Below are 19,532 nucleotides of genomic sequence, written 5' to 3'. Positions count from 1 at the left end.
GCCGACCTATGAAAAATGTGTCTAAAACGCTGGGACACGTCGAATACGGTATAGGTAAGTTGTGTATACGTTAGGAGCACGCTGAAAAACGAGGAAGTACGCTGTCATATTACGTGGTACGTCTAGTACGTCGTGAAATTTCAAGCATCCTGAAAATTTTACGACGTACTCGACGTATGGCTCACAAGTTCCGCATACGCTGGCATAAGTTCTCGGCACGCTCCACAATCGTTTATACACGTCGGCCACACGTTACTTGTAAGTTCCTCATAAGTCGAAACGCGTCGAGGTAATGTTTAGCATACCCGAAACTTAATTTTTAACCTATGAGCAACGTGCTTTGAACCTATGTGTAACGTATCTCAAAGGCACATTGTCGTATGCAGACGAATTTGATTGACGTCTTCCAGACGACCACAGAACTTACTGAACGTGTTTCTAACTTACAGCTACCGTATAATGGTGATTTGGCAGCGTTTAGGGGAATTGGTATATACAAATGGGCTTCACAAGAAGAACCCGTCAGTGTTGCAGACTCCATGTTGAGTAGATGTCAATGTCAGTAGTATCAGTAGTGGTAGTATTAGGTCAGCGTGTCAGTAGTAGTAGTAGTAGTAGTAGTAGTAGTATTGGTAGTAGTAGTAGTAGTAGTAGTAGTAGTAGTAGTAGTAGTAGTAGTAGTAGTAGTAGGTCCATGTCAGTAGTGGTAGGTGAGCGAGATGGGGAGGGTGTGGGTGATGATGGATCCTCGTTGCGTCCACAAATAGGAGACTACTTTGCACCATTGTTCAATGTTCTTTTCAGCTAATTTATTTTTCTCATTCCCACGATGAACTATTTTTTTTGTTTCAGTTTTTTAAGTATTCAAAACGACTTGGACAAATGCATAATGTACTAGTAATGAACACAGAACGCTTCGATAACTTATAGATAAGTTATACCAATGATTGATTAGCGTGTTTTAGGCGTCCACAACCTATACCCAACGATAGTGTAACGTATGCATAGCGTGGCAGCGTATCGTCGACGATCACGTGAGGTTTTCTATTCATACGAGCCTCGACCAAGGTATACAAAAAAACAAAAATAGGCTGCAACTTCACTTTTAATAAATGCCCGTCACTCGCCTATTGTTTTTGGACACTGGTGCTCGGCAATTGAAATCGTTTCCATTGAACGAGTTAAATCGCTTCCACAGCACTGCAGTCACGGCACCAACAGCAGCAGGCTCAGTGCCAGCCTCATGCCAGGCTCAAGCGGATCCCTGTAGAAGGTGTACTGCTTGGTTATCCTTGGACCCACTCTGGCTAGCAGTTCGTCGAACATCGCTGGGGGCATTCGCAGGAAGGTGATGAAGAATGCATGATCCTCGTTCCGGAGTTCCACCATGAGCTGGTCATATATGTTGTTATGGCGTCGCCTCCCGATCCACGGTCTGACCCAGTTCCTTCTCCTCCGTTCACGTATTCTTCTCCCGGCTCTATTGGCACGCAACTGGTGCAGTGTCAACTCGATGAGGTCATGTTGATGTTCGAGTACAGGTAGGTATTGTCGTCTCAGCCTTGCCGGATCCTCCATCTCTCAGAATGATATGGGCATGTACTCACCACGGTCTAAAATAAAGACGGGTTCCTCCTGTGAAGCCCCTTTTTATATACCAATTCCCCGAATCGCTGCCAATACGCCATTATTCGGCATCTGTAAGTTAGAAACGCGTTCACTAAGTTCTGTGGTTGTCCTGAAGATGTCAAATACGTATTTGTGCGTAGGACATGCTTTACAAATAATTCCCAAGCACGTTACTCATAGGTTATAAATAAGTCACGGGTACCCTAAACATTACTTTGACGTGTTTCGACGTATGAGGAACTTTCAAATAACGTGTTGCGAAGTGTGAACAACGTTCGTGTAGCGTGCTTACAAAACGTTACTCATAGGTTAGAAATAAGTTTCGGGTACGCTAAACATTACCTCGACGTGTTTCGACTTATGAGGAACTTACAAGTAACGTGTGTCGACGTGTGTCAACGATCGCATAACGTGCCTACAACTTATGGCCAGCGTAGCGGAACGTGTGAGTCATACGCCAGCATACGTCGTAAAATTTCAAGCATGGAAAAATTTGAGGACAACCCAAAAGTACAACGTTTAAAGCCAGCGTACTACGACGTATGGCCGTGTTTTTCAGCATGGTTTTAACGTATACAAAACGTACCCATAACGTATTCGACGTGTGCCAGCGTTTTAGACAAATTTTTCATAAATCGGCATATGCTGGCTAAATCGTCAAGGTGTGACAGCGGCTTAATGGACAGCTCTGGAGGCCAGAGGAGTCAACCGATTTTGATGAAACTTGACTGGTAGGTTCATACCAGGATCTAGTTGTATGCTTTTGAGCACCGTTGCTATGGACGCCACTGTTGCCTAGCAACGGGACTTTGAAATTTTTGAAAAAATCCGAAAAATATTTTTATATATTTTTTTTCAAAAATCGGCTTCCACGCTTTTATGCGCACTATAATCAACCTTTTTGTCAAATTTTCCAGCCCGATCCGTCAAAAACTGTATGATGTTGTGGATTTTCCCCCCACCCCGTTGTGATCGTTGAAGGATTCTGGGTTGTGGAATCCTATTTAACTTCAGGGCTTAACGTCTAGCCGATTCGGTTTTAAATGTATCCCTCGTACACTTCATTCATGAACAAACAGAACCCCCATTTGTTGCAATATTATTTGGTTCTATTTTGATTTATGTTACTTTTAGTTAACCATAAAACCAACCCGATTAATTCACTTTCCACAGCTTAAGTACATTACATCAGAGAGTTTTATTATTACTTGGTACTTGGTCAGTCCCAAGGAGTACAACGCACTGAGATGCCATACCTCCTCATGTGCTTGCACTCAAACAATTTTACATTTCAAAGCATTTTATACTTTCATGGGAGAGTGGTGGGGGCTGCCAATTCAAACTGCATACGTGTTTTCTAGGTGAGAAGTACACGACGTACATTTCAAGGCAAAGGTTTGCTGTTTTCAGCCCAGGTCACACCGCTCCAGAACAAGACATTTTATCAACATTTAGGGAAAAAGACACTTGGCTAAAAAAGACAACCAATTCGACTTGTAGCATAAAATTAACATTTCTAAAACCCCATTTGTTACAATTTAGAATACATTAATATAATTTTTCCCCCACACGAGTACGCAATTATGTAGCGACCACCCATGTCGCCTACCGGCTTGTGTTTCTCTTTTCTCTCATTTGTGGAACTGCTTTCTGCAGGCAGTTCAATCATACCCTACACCACGGTTTTAAATTCTCCTTTTTGTGTTCGAATTAAAAATCCTCAAAAATATCCTCATATTGTTTATTAAAAATGCAGGATTAACTATTTGTACCTCAATGATAATTATTAATGAAATGTTTTTATTTAAGCTTAGATTTATGAACCTGAATGATGTTCTTTTTATTGTTTTCCCACCCATAGAGATCAAAGTGCTTGCAGGAAATGATGTCAATCTTCCATGCAAGTTCACTGAGGAAACCGAAGCAAATTTGGACATCGAGTGGTCAAAGGATGGGCTCTCCAACCTGGTTAGTTTCTTAAATGGCAACGCTTTGTCTTGATTGTCCTTGGTAATGCATTATTATATGTAGGTAGGTATGGTGGAACTATTACTGAAATGGAAAGTGAGCATTTGCTTATTTGTTCAAACTTTTATACTGAAATGTGGAAAGATTCTTGGTACTATAAAATTCAATATAGACATAAACAGAGACATTTTCAAGGACATTACCATAAAACAAACTAAAAAGAAAACCACAAAGCTTTTCGTTGTGCCTTCATCAGGTGAAATTCACACAAAGTGAATGAAGTAAGCAAGAAGAACAGTATATAGACACCTATCAACAAAGTCAATTCTGATTGGACGTTCTCCACTGAGACGTCATCACCTCCCAACAGTCTTTGTGGGAGGAGCCTGTTCAGTGTTCAGCTCTACAATTGGAGGTTGCAGAGTCTGAGGCGGAGCCACTAAGGCTGTTGTAGAATCCTCTTCATCAACATCTGTGATCGTGAGACGAGTTTGTGTTCCTCTTCTTTGCACAAATAAGGAAAAGCAAGCGGACAAACTTTCTTTGCCGACATAACGTAGGGTCCATGGAATCGATAAATGTCGCTTCTAGTAGTCGGAGATGCGTTATACTTCGTCCTCTACTCAATATCTTGAATGGATCCACATTACACTGTTCAGCACAGTTTGCATTCTCAATAAAATGCTGTACAATAACAGATGCACATGATGTTGGGATTGATGCTGGGACCTTCCTACATGCACGTAATGGCTGTATTCGCATACCAATGGTATTTTTCCTGATGGACAAAGGGACGTGCTGTTTAATTCAGTCAGTCAGAGTCTGAGTAGTTCTGCCTACATACCGAGCATCACATCCGCACTTGAACTCATAAATTATATTGCTAAGTTTTGAGGCAGGCAGAACATCCTTCTTAACTGCAGGAATCAAATGTCGAGAGGTGAAAATCACTCTTGGACGAACAGCCAGATATGTGTTTGAGACGCAACTTTTGATTTGTTCCTCATATCTTTGCGACATTTTCCCTTTCCAAGGAATCTTGATGTAGACGGGGCACTTTTCAGGACCCACCTTCCGTTTATCTATAGCAGTGAGGAATTTGTGCAGAAACCTCCTGATGATATACTCAGGATATCCATTCTCACTGACGATGCCGGCAATCTTGTCCTTCTCTGTCTGAAGCTTGGAGTTGGAACATATCCTTTTAGTTTGACTCACTAATACATTGATCAAACTAATAACTTATCTGAGGGTTGACTTCAGGTTCAGGGGGTGTTTTTTTGTCCATATGTTGGTTGAATCTGCAGTTGCTGCTTCCACCTCAATGAAGATAAGTTTTCCTAACCGGATTTTCGTATTTTTCTGTCATATCTTGGTCCCTGTGTTGCTGTTTGTGTTTCCTTAAAAATTTTCATGTCAAATCCCACCTTGTTGTACTGTATTTGTTCAATTCATTTTCATGTTGTTCAAGGCCTACTTTAGGCACTGAGCCTCTGTGAAAATTCCATGTCCCTTTTGGCTCCGTATTCCTCGTTTTGCTTTTCTTCCCAAATATGTACTAATTATACCTCCTCAACGTTGTACTGTTTCCCCTCCTCACTCAAAAACAAACAAACAAACAAGCAGTCATAGACTGGTACTTACGAAATCGTCAACTTGACCTCTGACCTTGTCTAATAAAAGCTGTCTCTCGAGAAGGTAGCGACGCAAACCAGAAGTTTCTACGATGATTCTGTACCAAACCATCAAAAATTGAATTTTTGACCTCACTGTGACCTTGACCTTTGACCGATTTTGACCGAAATCTAATCAGCACAAGCCATCACCCTCCTGAATTACCTGGTGTAATTTGACATTGGTAGCTTCTTCCGTTCTCGAGTTATCATGCCTACAAACAAACAAACAAACAAACAGAAACGGAAGTCATCAATATACTTACGAAATCTTTAGATTTCGTAAGTAACAAGCCGGTAGGCAGTGATGGGTCGCCGAGCAAGGAAACTGTAAGATATAGAGCAAAATGGATGTCATATAGCGGATGGGGAATCACCTTAAGATTATGCATATCAAATATCATCCAGTTCCATCTACTGATAACTACTCGGTATCCATTTCAATGAAAATACCAAAAATGCGGTTTGAAATCGGGAATCCCCAAAGTTTGAGGGGGCGCTGTGGGTGAACAATGATCTAAATCGAAAATCCGGCTTGATCTTTTGTGCACAATGTATTCCAGACGATTAGTGTGAATTTTCATGACCATTCCACAATAACCCTAGGAGGAGTAGCATTTGGCGCGATGGCACCTCCAGCTCTCGTATATTATCCATTTTTTCACTAATTGACCTTTGACCCCTGACCTAAGCGAAATCGGTCAATATGTCTTGAGGCAAAGTTGTAGTACTCATTGAGTACCATGAACCTGCAAAGTTTCATTTGTATCGATGCACTCACTGGTCGCTCGGGGGCCTTCAATTTTCGCCAATTTTCGCGCATACCCTAATTGTAGGGGGCGCTGCGGGTAAAGTATTCTATATATCAGAAAAACCGGAATATATTTGATAGATCATCTCCGGTAGATCATTCGTGCCAAATTTCATAACCCTACGTGGGATAATGGCTTTCGGAATTGATTTCGCGTGAACGGTACCGATTTTGAAGATTTTTCGGTTGTTTCTAGGGAACCAAAGCGTCCCTATCAACCATCACAATTTCCAAAGCATGAGGTCATAAGATGTACCAACCACCCGAGTTTGGTCAAAATCTGCCCACGTTTACTACCAATTAAGCTGATGACAAACGAATAAACATCCAAACAAACAGACAGAATTACTGACGATAAGGGTCACCTATTTCGGCGACCCAAAAAACAAAAACTTATTTTTCCAATCCACAATGATTTCATTCCACTTGAACTTCGTTCTGCCAGTTCTTCCTGTACTCCATTATTTATCTCCCTTTTCTCTATATCTCCAAACTGAATCGTCATTGAATATAAACACTTCTCCTTCCTTTAAAAGCATTTTAAAACTTTTTCAAATGCTTCACTTACCTTGTTTCTTATTCAGGAATACCGACATCTTCTTCACCAAGTTCTATTCCTCCTCTTCTTTTTCATAAGGATTCATTTCCAAAACTGTCTGTCAACGAGGTGCTTGGTACACCAACCCGACACCACCACCTTTCTCTGTGCCTTCAACAAAAATCCTTACCTCACATCCCATGATCTTTATCTCTGTTTGTCCAATTTGGGAATTTGCAATCAGCATCCCTCCACTTTCTAGCCCCTCTTTCCACTTCACCAACCTCATCCCACCCCCTCAAAGGTTCACGTGCCTCCCTTTCTGCATGCCTTCTCACTCCACCCTCTTAACACCAGCCCCCAGGGCATCGCCAACAGCTCTGTGAAAGCCCTTGCATTCCGTCTCTTCAAGCCACTTGGGCTGGGAGTGGTTTATTTACAGAGTACACGTCGTGCTAGCATCCTTCAACCCTGTGTGGCCCTTTCCCATTGGTGCGCATCAGACGGGAGGATGGCAGGTGGTGCCAGCAGTGGAAATCCCACGTCATGGTATGGAGATGGCCCATCTCTGCGCGGGTACAGCGGGGAAGCGCCCCCGCTCCCACCCCCACATGCAAACAGTCCTTTGTACTGTTCGTATGTGTGAGAAGCATTGACGCGCATGACGAATGCAAGAGTGCAGAGAGCAAGAATGTGGGAAGGTAATTTGACCGGTCTAGAGGATCAATTGTTTCTAATGGTGAGGGACAGGTGGTTGGTGGTGAATAATAAAAGAATGAATTTGGATGACTGGTTTGGTTAATTGTGAACAATACAATAATGAGTGGATCGAGTGGTGAAGGGAATTGATACAGACGGACCGAAGGACTCAAATAAACTGACTGCAGGGTTGAAAGAAAGACTGACAGGATGAAGTAGGGAGGAGTTGTTGAATTGAGGTTTGGTGAAGTGGATTGTTTTTGGATTGAGGAGATTAAAAGCAGGTAGAGAATGGGAAGATCACATTAGGAACACACAGACTAACCTCAACACATTTCCCCCCCAAACACTTGAACAAGGCGCAAAGGTCTACCAACCACATCAACTAATGAAATAACTCATTCTGGGGAGCTCCACATACACATGAATGCTCTCCCCCAGAGTACATTCCCAAAACCATAACAATATATTTGCTGATGACTCCACCCTCTGCTGTGACATCCCTCATCCTACAGATGGACAGGCAGCAGCCTCTTCGCTTTCTTCCGACCATGCCAAAATCACAAGGTGGTCAAACACAAGGAATATGTCTTTAAATCCTGACAAATCTCACACTCTCACTCTTTCTCTCTGAAAAGACCATCTGGCAAACACTCCCATCACCTCTCTCAACAATCCTCTTGAGGACGTTGTCACTGAAACTCCTGGGTCTCACTGTCAGCCTTGATCTGAACTGGGCAAACCACATTTCAAAGTTGGCCTCCAAACCCAACCGCTCAATTGGCATCCCCCGTCGTACAAGGTCCCTCCTTGGCACACCTGAACTCCTACCCAGGCAAAAATGCTGCAGTTAGAACGATAGGAAATGAGAGTCTGCAGAGAATTACTACAGGAAGGGAATGTTATTCGTGCCTGGGTTATACATCCACAAGGCCTTCATCTGCAGCTGGATGGAGTACTGCTCTCTCCTCCGGGCTGGCTCCCCTGCCTCACATCTTGCTCAGCTTGATGCCATGGAAACCAAAGCCTTTAAGATTATTGGAATCTCCCACGATGAAGCTGAATCGATGGGCCTATCACTTCGCCATTGTGGTCAGGTCAGTGGTCTCTCTGTCTTCCACCACCTCCATTCCAGTCTTGTACCCTCTGCTCTTTCCCTGCTTATCCCCTCCCCCCCCCACCAGGTTTTTTAAGGGCTCACACAGTCTACCATCAACCCCTTTCTGGTGAAACCACCTAAATCCAGTCACTGCTCACCTCCACTCATTTGTTACTCTTTTTTTTCCCACCTGTGGATTAAATTTGATAGTGTTTGCTAGTCGTAAAGTTGCTAACAGACAGACAGACAAACAAACAAACTGGACGATTACAATATCCCACTCCCTCCCTCCAGGGGGTGGGATAATAATAATAATAATAATAATAATAATAATAATAATAATAATATAATGGGAATAGCTTCTGCATTTAATGAGAAACCCGAGGAATACGAAAATAAAAAAGTGGAAAAAATGAAATGAGAAATATTACATTTGGTCTTAATGAGAAAAAGAATATTCTAAATTGTTCTCGTATTAAGATAGAGAATATATCTTCACTTTACTTCTGTTGTTTACAGATCTTGTGGTACAAAACTTCCGATCCACCTGTGTATACCAAAGAAATCTCCAGCAGCTCCCCTGTGAGACTGCAGAACAAGAAGGACCGTAATGATGCAAGCATACAGATTTCAAGAGTGAATGCAAATCATACAGGGAATTACACCTGTAGGGCGCTGATCAAAGCTGAAAAAAAACTGGTCATGAAAATGGAATCTACCACCCTCTTGGTGCAAAGTAAGATGAGTGGAAGATGAGATGCGTCACTGATGATGATTTAAAATGCAATAATTGTTGGACACAACTTCAATGTTCATAATAGATGGCTGCTTGTGGACGCTATAACCATAACAAAACACTTCTGATGGTATTGTTTGTTAGAAATCGGGAATGGGATATATGTAGCCCCAGGCAAAAATGCTACAGTTAGAACGATAGTATATGAGAGTTGTACTTTCATATACTGTAGTTGGTAACAGGTCCTACTACAGTAGTCGGCAGAGAATTACTGCAGGAAAGGAATGCTATTTTTGCCTGGGAAGTTTTAGGTTTTTCAGCCCTGGTTGTGATGTTTACATATATATATATATATATATATATATATATATATATATATATATATATATATATATATATATATATATATATACATTAGGGTTAATGTAGCCACGGTGCGGTTGTAACATTGGTCCTAACAAGCTAAGGGGAAAATTGGGGGGGGTTTAAATATAGGAGGCTAAATAATAAGCTTAAATTTAATTATTAATATCTTATTGATATCTAAACAGGTAGAACCTGTGTTGTTGTTGTTTTTTTTTAACCTTGAGATGCATCATCGGCTCTTTCACATAATTAAGCAATTAAAGAAATCCAGAAAAGACGACCTATCTCAAGATTACCGAAGCTATTGTCAACAAACCTTTTTCAAATTGTATTTATCTGAATATTTTATCTGGAGACCGCGACAATCTCCCTCCCTGCATACCCGCATCCTCTACATAGAAAAGGTGTCCAGGGGTGTGTTCCATGAGCATGGAGCTTGCTCTCGCTTGCGAAGCCAGCCATTCCATCCCAACCACTTTGAAAGCGGTAAGCAAGCCAGTTGCTAATGGAACACACCACCAGGGGGTGCTTTGTTACCTCTGTCCACCAACGGAGGTTATGTTTTCACCCCGGCTGTCTATCTGCTTGTTTGTCCGTGAGAAGGATATCTCAAAATGTTGTGGACTAATTCGGCCGAAATTTGGTCGACAGGTTGGGTTTGTGACAAAGTAGAACTGATTCGATTTTGGTGAAGATCCAAATCCAGATCCAAGAGTTTTTAACATTCCAAAGTGATTATGTTCACCATTGAGAGATGGGGCCAAAAACGATGTATCACATGATATTTCAAAAAGTTGCGGATGAGTTGGTTAGGTGACAAGAACAACCCAATTCGATTTTGGTTCAGGTCCGGATGCAGATCCGGCCTATCGGTGGGATGCAAAACCTGAACTGTTCAGCTTGGCAGAGCTATGTGCTCTCCTGAGTGCTATTCTAGTTAATAATATTATTGAAGAGGTGCAAGCCACTTGCTAACGGAACAGTATTCCATTAGCAGAACAGGCTTGCTTGATTCAAAGCGCTCGAGCAAGCACTCCAATTCAACGGACTGCTCAACAACGCTGAAATACAACATGGCGGTCTCCATGTCAACAATGCTCGTAAAATGCCACATGAATAACTAATGAGTCAGAAGGTAACAAGGGAGAGGGAACAGAGGAGGGAAGCATGGCTTGTTGGCGTTTTGATTGACGTTCCTTTCTGGACTCCTCTGGACCACGTACGATTTGGAACACTATCGTGGGACTCGAGCGAATGCTGTCCTGGCCATCGTTTTCAGTTTCATTCAATTGTCTTGTGACAACATCTCCAAGTTAATGTAGTATTACGTTAGCAGTGGCTACAGAGTACGAGGAAGAGGGAAAGAAAGATAAATAAATGGGGAGTCAGGAGGATGACCCCCATGGCAAGCTTATCAATGGACCCAACTACTGTGAATTTGGGGGAGGGGATAGAGGGGTTTTGCATGTTTTGAGATCTTGAAAAATTGGTATGAAAAGTAGAAATCACAATTAAAGTATGAAATGCACATTTCAATCATATTGGAGTATGAGTACACATACAGTAACGGGGATGTGCTTCTGAACATTTCATTGGTTGTGTTATCATTTTGAATCCGACTATGGTGGCCAGTTTTGTTAACATGACAAAGCATCTCCTCTCTCTCTCTCACTCTCTCACTCTCTCACTCTCTCACTCTCTCACTCTCTCACTCTCTCACTCTCTCACTCTCTCACTCTCTCACTCTCTCACTCTCTCACTCTCTCACTCTCTCACTCTCTCACTCTCTCACTCTCTCACTCTCTCACTCTCTCACTCTCTCACTCTCTCACTCTCTCACTCTCTCTGCTTGCCGAGCAGTTGATATGGAATGACAGGCTTGGCAAGCAATAGCAAGCTGAATGCTAATGACGCACACACCCCTGGTGTGTTTGAAGCCAAGCAGAGTGAACCTGTGTTCACACATGACTGGTAGCATGAGTCCTTTAACCCTTCAAGGACCAAGGGACACATTTTTACCTCCACCACCTCACCACCTGTACAGGATGTCTCAAAAAGTTGTGAACTGATCTGGATGAAATTTTGTGGACAGGTTGGATGTGTGACGAGGACGAACTGATTAGATTTTGGTGAAGATCTGAATCCGGATCTACATCTGATGGTAATTTTTTTAAGTGATTCTTCACCGTTGAGAGATAGGGCTATACTAATGTATAGCACGATGTTTCAAAAAAGCTATGGACGGATTCCGAAGAAACTTGGTGGACAGGTTGGGTGTGTTATAAGGACGAATTGATTCGATTTTTGGTGAAGATCCGAATCCGGACCTGGATACGAGAGTTATTTAATTTCTAAGTGATTCTTCACCATTGCGAGATATGGCCAAAAACGATATATAGCACGATATTTAAAAAATGTCTTGAACCCGATGTGTTCTTGTGGATCAGGCATCGCATTGTGGAGGTGTGCGCTCTCCTGAGTGCCCTTCTCGTTTAATTTTTTTTTAATGAGATTTCACCCACCACAAAGGCAAAGGCTACTCAAGGTGGGGGCGACATCAAGGAAAGTATAGATCTTAAACAGAAAGGAGGAATCGGTTGACATTCCTCTTTAATTGAGGTAGGTTGGGATTGAGGGGAAAGCAGGATGCAGGTAAGCTGTTCCAAAGTGATGCAGTGTGTGGAAAAGATGAGAAGAATACCTCATAGTCCTTATTCCTTGGAACAGATCAAATGTATGGATGGGAAGAAACTGCCAAGGTGGAACAACCTGCGAGAGACCCTCAGAGCACATTCCGTGGTATTATTTATGGAAAAGGCTCAAAGAAGCAACAGAGCAGCAGACTGAGTGGTTCCAAGGATGATGCCAACTCGTGTCCCACTGGAATGGCAGCACGTCGCTGATTCTGTCAATGAGAGATAGGTGACAGGCTGGAGCACCAGCCCAAATATGGCAATGATACTCCATGACAGGTCATACAGTGGCCTTGTATCGATGGAGTATGGAAACTTGAGGAACGTGTCACCAAGCACAAAATAAGCAGCCAAGGCACTGGGAGGCTCTTTTAGCTATACCAGAGATGTACTTTTCCCAGCTGAGGTTTGAGCTAATATCCAATCCAAGCAAATGGATGACAGGAAGTTCCTGCAAATCTGAAGAATCCATAGACGAGGTTGGAAAACAAGGTGATCTTGAACTAGACACGGATAACAAGTGGGTCATTGTTTGGTTAAAAGTAACAAGCCAGTCTTTTTTCCCCAGTTAATCACACTCTCTCGGTCCTGATTGAGAGCGGTACTGGCGTGGGCGAGGGAAGGAGGAGACAAGGTTCCTGGGTAGGTGGTATACAGTGTTGAGTCATCTGCATAAATGCTTAATTGATAAAGAACACAAGCAGGCAGATCATTGATATATCACACAAATAATATTGGACCCAACACAGACCTCTGAGAAACACCAGGACTCGTATTATGGACAAGGGACGACCGACACTCACGTACCACAGAGACTTGATGATTTGCAAGGAAGTCAGAAATTGTATTAAGTAATTTTTCAGAGATGCCATGTGATTTTAGCTTATGGATGAGGCCCTTATGTCAAAAGGGAAAAATATGGAACTTATGCCACACTTTGTTTAGGGACTTGTGCCACACTTTGTTTAGGGACTTGTGCCACACTTTGTTTAGGGACTTGTGCCACACTTTGTTTAGGGACTTGTGCCACACTTTGTTTCGGGACTTGTGCCACACTTTGTCAAAAGCATTTGAGATGTCAAGAACAACAACCCTGGCATATGTTCCTAAACAAGGAAGTTTTGTATCTGCGATATTTTCCCTGCAATTTTAGATGAATTTGTGCTTGTGCATTGGTTAGCATAGTAGTGAACACTGGGTAAGAGCTTTTGGTGTTTCCATTTTTTGTTTTTTGTCGAGTATAAAAACTTGTATTTTTCGTTATGCATACTCTTGAATTTCAATTCATATTCGTGATTATTGTTGCCAAACTAATAATTAAATTGGACTTGTATATTAAAAATTATTTTCAAGATGCTTGTGGTCTTCAAAGGGATAATGGGATCATCAGGAGAAATCCATCATACAGTCAAACACTCTCTCCAGTCTTACTGAACAACAACAAAAAAAACATGAAATGGACAACACTCGTAAATTGTAACAAATGAAACTCATTTTATCAGCAGCCATTTGATTAATGGATCCAGACCAGCCGAGTTGGTCAAGGCGAATCATCTGGAACCACCCATCACGGAGTGGGGTGTAGCCTTCCAACCACCAGTTGCAGCATTTTTATCAATGCCTTGGAGGTGGCAAGTTGTGACGTCACTGCGATACAAAAAAAAGTGACGCCTTTTTGATTGAAAAGCTATCTCTTAATCCAACAGCTTTTATATCATTGAAAAAAATTTCCCTCGTACATATCTGCCGAATGGGTTGATTCCATTTTTTTCTGCACATTTGCTGATGGCTGTTCCTCCATACATCACCCACGTCATGATAAACTCCCACTAAAGCTTTTCGCAAACAATGAGGACGAGACGATTGTTCACACACATGTTGGCTTTCATCTGCAATCTGGTCCAACACATCAGTAAGTCAAACTCGAAATGATATTTTCAGACAACTCCATCATTGCACATATTCTTAACATCAGCAACACGAAGAATGTTGGCAAGTCAAGCACAGTGTTCAGCTCATACGGTTCTGCGATGACCAAGATAGTCGTGGTTGCAATACCTCTGATTCCTTGCTCATTTCGTGTTGTGTGTCTGCTTGTTCGCAACGTGGACCTTGTGTTTTCTCCAAAGCTCCAGCTTACTTTCCGTAGGAAATTTAGAGCAACAACTCTGATGCCATTTCATCTCATCATCGCTCCAGTCTGGAATGCTATTCAACCTCTCTGATTGAAACAGCCAATTCTGAGTCAAGGTATTTCGTTCTCTCTCTCATTTATAAACCTCATCAATCGTTTTCAGCTCTGATCTCTGGAAGATGCGACGTCATTTGACATCGTTGCTTTGCAAAACACACAAAGCATTTGATAGCAATCTTGTTATAGGTCGAGATGTCTCTTATGTTTTGGAATGGAATAGGAAATACACCAGGCTTTACCACCACCGTTTATTGTTCATTTGATTACAGCAACATCCAACATGAAGAAGGAAAATAAAATATCTCCCTAATTGCAATTATCAGTCTTGGACTGTAAAAAATAAAGGGTCTCAAGTTTTTGATTCCCAAATTCTTTGGAATAAAATGGGAGAGGAGGGAGAGGAAGAGCAACAGCAACATTTTCTATTGACAACATTTTCTGCTGTCACGTTTCTCTGCTTTGCAAATAATTAATTATTGGATTTGAAGATGGTACATCAACTAAAATAATGATGGAACTAATTTAACTCTTCGTAGAATGAATAACTAGTGTTGTTCTTGAAGGCAGTTGTCGATCTGTTTCATCGTACAGGTGGATCAATGCATGGAATCAACAAACCGTTGGGAACGTTGGGAATCATGTTAAACTAACCAGAAAGGGGCCAAGAACTTGACGTTCTCAGCATTATCCCTTCGTTGGAGCAAAAGAGGCCCTTTTGCTCCAACGAAGACTTGATGCCTGAAACTTCAACTTCTCCTTGCTTCCCACGGTGGTTAGCATACATCAATCAGTGTTCTGTTGCTTCTATCATTACCCTATACCTCTTAATTTGATGAGAAGGCCTTCGGAAAGCTGATTTTTAAAATTTGGTTTAAAATAATTGTTTTGAGCTCGTTTGACCCCCAAAAAATTGACCCCATTTCGTCTTTATTTGGTACATTTCCGTATAGTATCCATCTCTGCACAAAAGCTTAACCCCCATTGAACTAAATTAGGATCTATAACCGTTTCAACAGGGCTGAAAGGATGGCCTAGAGCCCTGATCTTCATTGCAAGGCCCGCGAACCACTGGCGGCCATGGTGGCCCAAAGTGCGGCCCCTGATGTGCGGCTGATAATACACAAATGTGAAAAGGCACCATCATAATCCGCCATAAATGCCATCAACATGAAAACATCGTAGTTACAGTATGTTCCTCATTTTCTTCGTGTTGGAACACTAATTTGAAACATCAGGAAACGCATGTCAAATCGATGTGAGATTGAAAACGCATGTACTTTTTTTTCCGAAACAAACAACCTTGGAGAGCGCTCGCCAAGTGTCTTCAGCATTCAGACAAGCACTCCAACAAAGCGGTCGATATGAAACGGCTCCCTTGGCACACAATTGGCAATCACCGAGCCGTCATATTAAACGTACACCTCGCGGAGACGCCTGAAATGTCACATATGTCTGAATTGGACAAATGAACACAATTCTCGGAGTCAGAACTGCTTGTAAGTTCGATTCTGGAGCTTAAATTTTTTAATTCGTTTTAGTTTAAGGATACTCGTGGGGAACGCATATGCGGAAGTGAAATAAAACAACGGACGCTGACATCTCGGGTGTTTGTTAGCATTGCAATGTACCCAGCGATTCATAGCTATGATGAACAGCTTGTTCCAAGTTGCGGCCTGTTCCAGGTCGAGGTAAGGTTGAGCAGGTCAAAAAACATGGCGGCTTCAGACCCCAGTGAGGTTACCCAGGAAACGCCTTAAGACCCCAGACAGCGAGGTGGCCGAGGATCGCCTGATGAAGGATAATATAATTAAATGAGGCTGTTAATTATCTTCAAAAGGGGTGTTTTAATTAACCCAATCACCAATTTTCACTCTTGCACTTCTTTGGAGTTTTCTTTGTATGCGTGCAAAGTTTCAGGATGCTCGGTTTGATACACTACTGGTCAAAAGTTTTAGAACACCCCCATTTTTCAGTTTTTACTGAAATTTAAGCAGTTTAATGTTTCAATGTACTCTGAAATTAAAGCAAAGAACAAACAAACAATTGCAGATAAAAAATAAATCATGGAATCGTTTTGGTGAACGAAATTTAATATAAATTTTTGACTCATCAAAGTCGCCACCTTTTGCAGATATAACAGCTGAACATACTCGTGGCATTCTTTCCACAATGGAAATCAAATATTGTTTGGAAAGTTCTTCCCAACACTGTTGCAGAAGTTCCCACAAATGTGTTGCACTTGCAGGTTGCTTTGCTTTCACCCTTCTGCCCAGGTCATCCCAAACCAGCTCGATGGGTTTAAGTCTGGAGACTGTGCTGGCCATTCCATGATTTGAAGCCTACCGTCTTGTTCTTTTCTTCTAAGGTAGTTCTGACATAGCCTGGAGGTATATTTTGGGTTGTTATCTTGCTGTAGGATGAACCGCTGACCAACGAAGCGGAGAACAGAGGGTATTGCATGGCGCTGCAAAATGTGGTGGGAGCCCTTTTGGTTCAGGGTAACAGTCACTCTGTGCAAGTCGCCGACTCTGGATCCAGCAAAAGAGCCCCAGATCATCACGCTTCCTCCTCCATGTTTGACAGTTGGTGTCATACACTGATGATTGATGAACCATCCTTTCGCCAACTCAATGGTGTACAAAAATCCTGCATGATGAACTGAAGATTTCAAATTTTGATTCATCGGTCCATAAGACCTTCCAGTTTTCAGTAGTCCACTGGCAGTGCTTCATGGCCCAGGCAAGCCTCTTTTTCTTACTTTGCCATCTCAGCAATAGCCCTCTTACTGCCACTCGACCTGTCAAACCTGCAGCTCAAAGTCTTCTCTTCACAGTTGAAACTGAGACTTCCTTACTTCGACCAGTGTTAAGCTGTGCTTGAAGCTGCTGTCCTGTGAGCCGCCGATCACGCAAGCTGTTGACTCTCAGAAACTTGTCTTCTGATTGTGTTGTGGTTTTGGGTCTGCCAGACCTCTTCCTGTCAGAGTTTCCTCCAGTTTTCAAGTGCCTTTTGATGGTGTGGGAAACTGTACTCACTGACACCTTGGCTTCCTTTGCAATTTCTCTGAAGGAAAGACCTACACTTTTTGGGGTTATAATGGTCTGTCTGTCTTCCATTATTAATTGTTTTTTTCTCGCCATTATGATAGCAATATACTACTTCCTGCAGTGCAGTGTTGTCCAAATAATACTTCAGAGGGTGTAGCAACACATTCTGTTCCAACACTGCTTTTATACAGACAGAGGGTTTGTAACAAATCAACAAAAGTTGTGACACCAGTAGGAATTGTTTGCATCAACTTTCAAGGCTTAATTTACTTCCATTGCTGCAGAACAGCTGCAGTTGCTAACCCATTACTTGTTTCCTGAAAAGTGCCTTTTTTGAAAAACTATGAAATTTACATGATTTTTCAGCTTTTGGTGATCTCAACTTTTTTTATTGAACCTCTGGCAGTTTACCGCTGAGCTTTGTACCATTTTCAGGTTATTCACTGGACTTGAACTGCTTAAATTTCAGTGAAAACTGGAAAAATGGGGGTGTTCTAAAACAGTTGACAGGTGGTGTGTACATATACATACATACATACATATGCACACTGTATATAGATTGTTTCGGCTTTATAAACTGCATGCTAAAATTGAAACGCACACAGCACATCGACTTTTACAATAGTTTTCTCCATAATGAACGTTAAGAATAGCTCCTTCCCTTTGGGGGTTATTATATTATAAATGTGTTGTGTTGGGAGAATAGAGGGATCAACACGTGATGACGTGTGCCGTGACAGCCATCATCACAGGGCGTGCATGTTTTATTGCCCTGGTGTTCAACGTGTGCTACATCCACCAGCCTTCTGGAATGCGCACCAAATTCTCCCATTCACCTTTATTGTTTAAAGCCCACAAAGTCTTTGTTTACCTGTTCGTCTGTATGGACGTTTACCCTGAAATGTAATTTATTTCCGTCTTCCTCTGTACTGTATTTCGTTTCCCGAATCCCCGTTTATTCCCCTCCACCTAAAATGACTGGCAAACAAATCAAGACATGAGCAGCTTCCTTGAAATGATTGTTCCATTCCCTGGCTTTGTGACATGAACATTGTTGGATGTTTGGGGTTTGCCCCAGAAGCATGGGGGTAGAAGGGATTCCCCCCATGTTCAGTGCAGAGCTCTGTTCATGTCGACAGCCAGAATGACCAAATGACTGAATATCCGGCTGGGTGGCAGAATGGGTGGGGCTGTGGGGAAACCCTCCAATGACTGGTCCCAGGCCACTTCAGGGGATCTGATGTGTGGCTCTTTCGCCCCGCCTGCCCCCAGGGCTATAAAGCTGTGCTCGACATGCTGATTTGTGCTCTCTCTCATTGCCCCCGAGCTACCTTGGTCCTGGTTGCCGGTTGCCGCGCTCTATTTCTTTTGCCTTGAGCTATCACGTCCTGATAGTGGCACACACTCGTTTTCTCTCTGTCTGGGTCGTCGCACTCATTTCTTCCATGGTCCTGGACGTGTTGGTTCATGCTCCCAAAGGAGCTAGTGGACTCTTGGTGGTGGAGAGCAGTGTTGGGGCCATTTTGGAGAGCGGTACCAAGTTTGGGAGGGTGACGGTGACGTACATACTCGTCCCAATTTGTCTCCCCATGTGTGTTTGGTCTGATGGGTACCCTGTTTTGTTAGCCAGTAAGTAAGGCATAGGTTTAGTCTGCAACTTGTACGTTTGCTTTCCCTTTTTATAAATACATCCCTTACACTCTTTTTATTGCATTTCCCCTTTTCCTGCCCTGGTTTCTCTTTGATGCCATTAAAGCCCTTAAGTGTGTTGTGTTGGGTGTAGCATTCCTCCCCCCCCCCTCCACACTCCTTCCCATACCCCTCATCACTTATTGTAAATAAATTATTCTTGTTATATTTCCAATCTGCCCATGGTTTTCCTTTCTTCAATTGATCCAGCAATGTCTGTATGTAGATGAGCCAGTAGGTTATAATTCCCCACTAATGGGTTCTCATATCAGTTCGTCATTGTGCTTGCAGAAAGCTCGGCGGCATTCATCACACTCCAATAAAGCTAATGGCGCGATTCCCCGATAAGGAGATAACATGTTTTTCACTAAACTGTCAGACTGAGAATCC

At 42.4% G+C, this 19,532-nt stretch overlaps 1 protein-coding gene across 3 annotated transcripts in view; it reads left to right on the top strand.

Moving 5' to 3' along the window:
- Window positions 1-19,532, top strand: part of LOC147027762 (uncharacterized) — a 77,214-nt gene that overhangs the window by 8,181 nt on the left and 49,501 nt on the right. For all 3 annotated transcript variants that reach the window (XM_085877346.1, XM_085877345.1, XM_085877344.1), the window contains exons 2-3: window positions 3,491-3,597; window positions 8,937-9,153. In XM_085877346.1, the coding sequence (XP_085733472.1) occupies window positions 3,491-3,597; window positions 8,937-9,153 (324 nt within the window). The remainder of the gene's footprint in view (window positions 1-3,490; window positions 3,598-8,936; window positions 9,154-19,532) is intronic.

Source organism: Eptatretus burgeri, chromosome 4 (genome assembly GCF_056783735.1).
Source record: "Eptatretus burgeri isolate ZD-2024b chromosome 4, Ebu_testis_v1, whole genome shotgun sequence".
In the NCBI taxonomy this organism is placed as follows: Eukaryota; Metazoa; Chordata; class Myxini; order Myxiniformes; family Myxinidae; genus Eptatretus; species Eptatretus burgeri.
The sequence above is the reverse complement of the archived record's forward strand: the minus strand, read 5'-3'. Positions and strand labels throughout refer to the sequence as shown.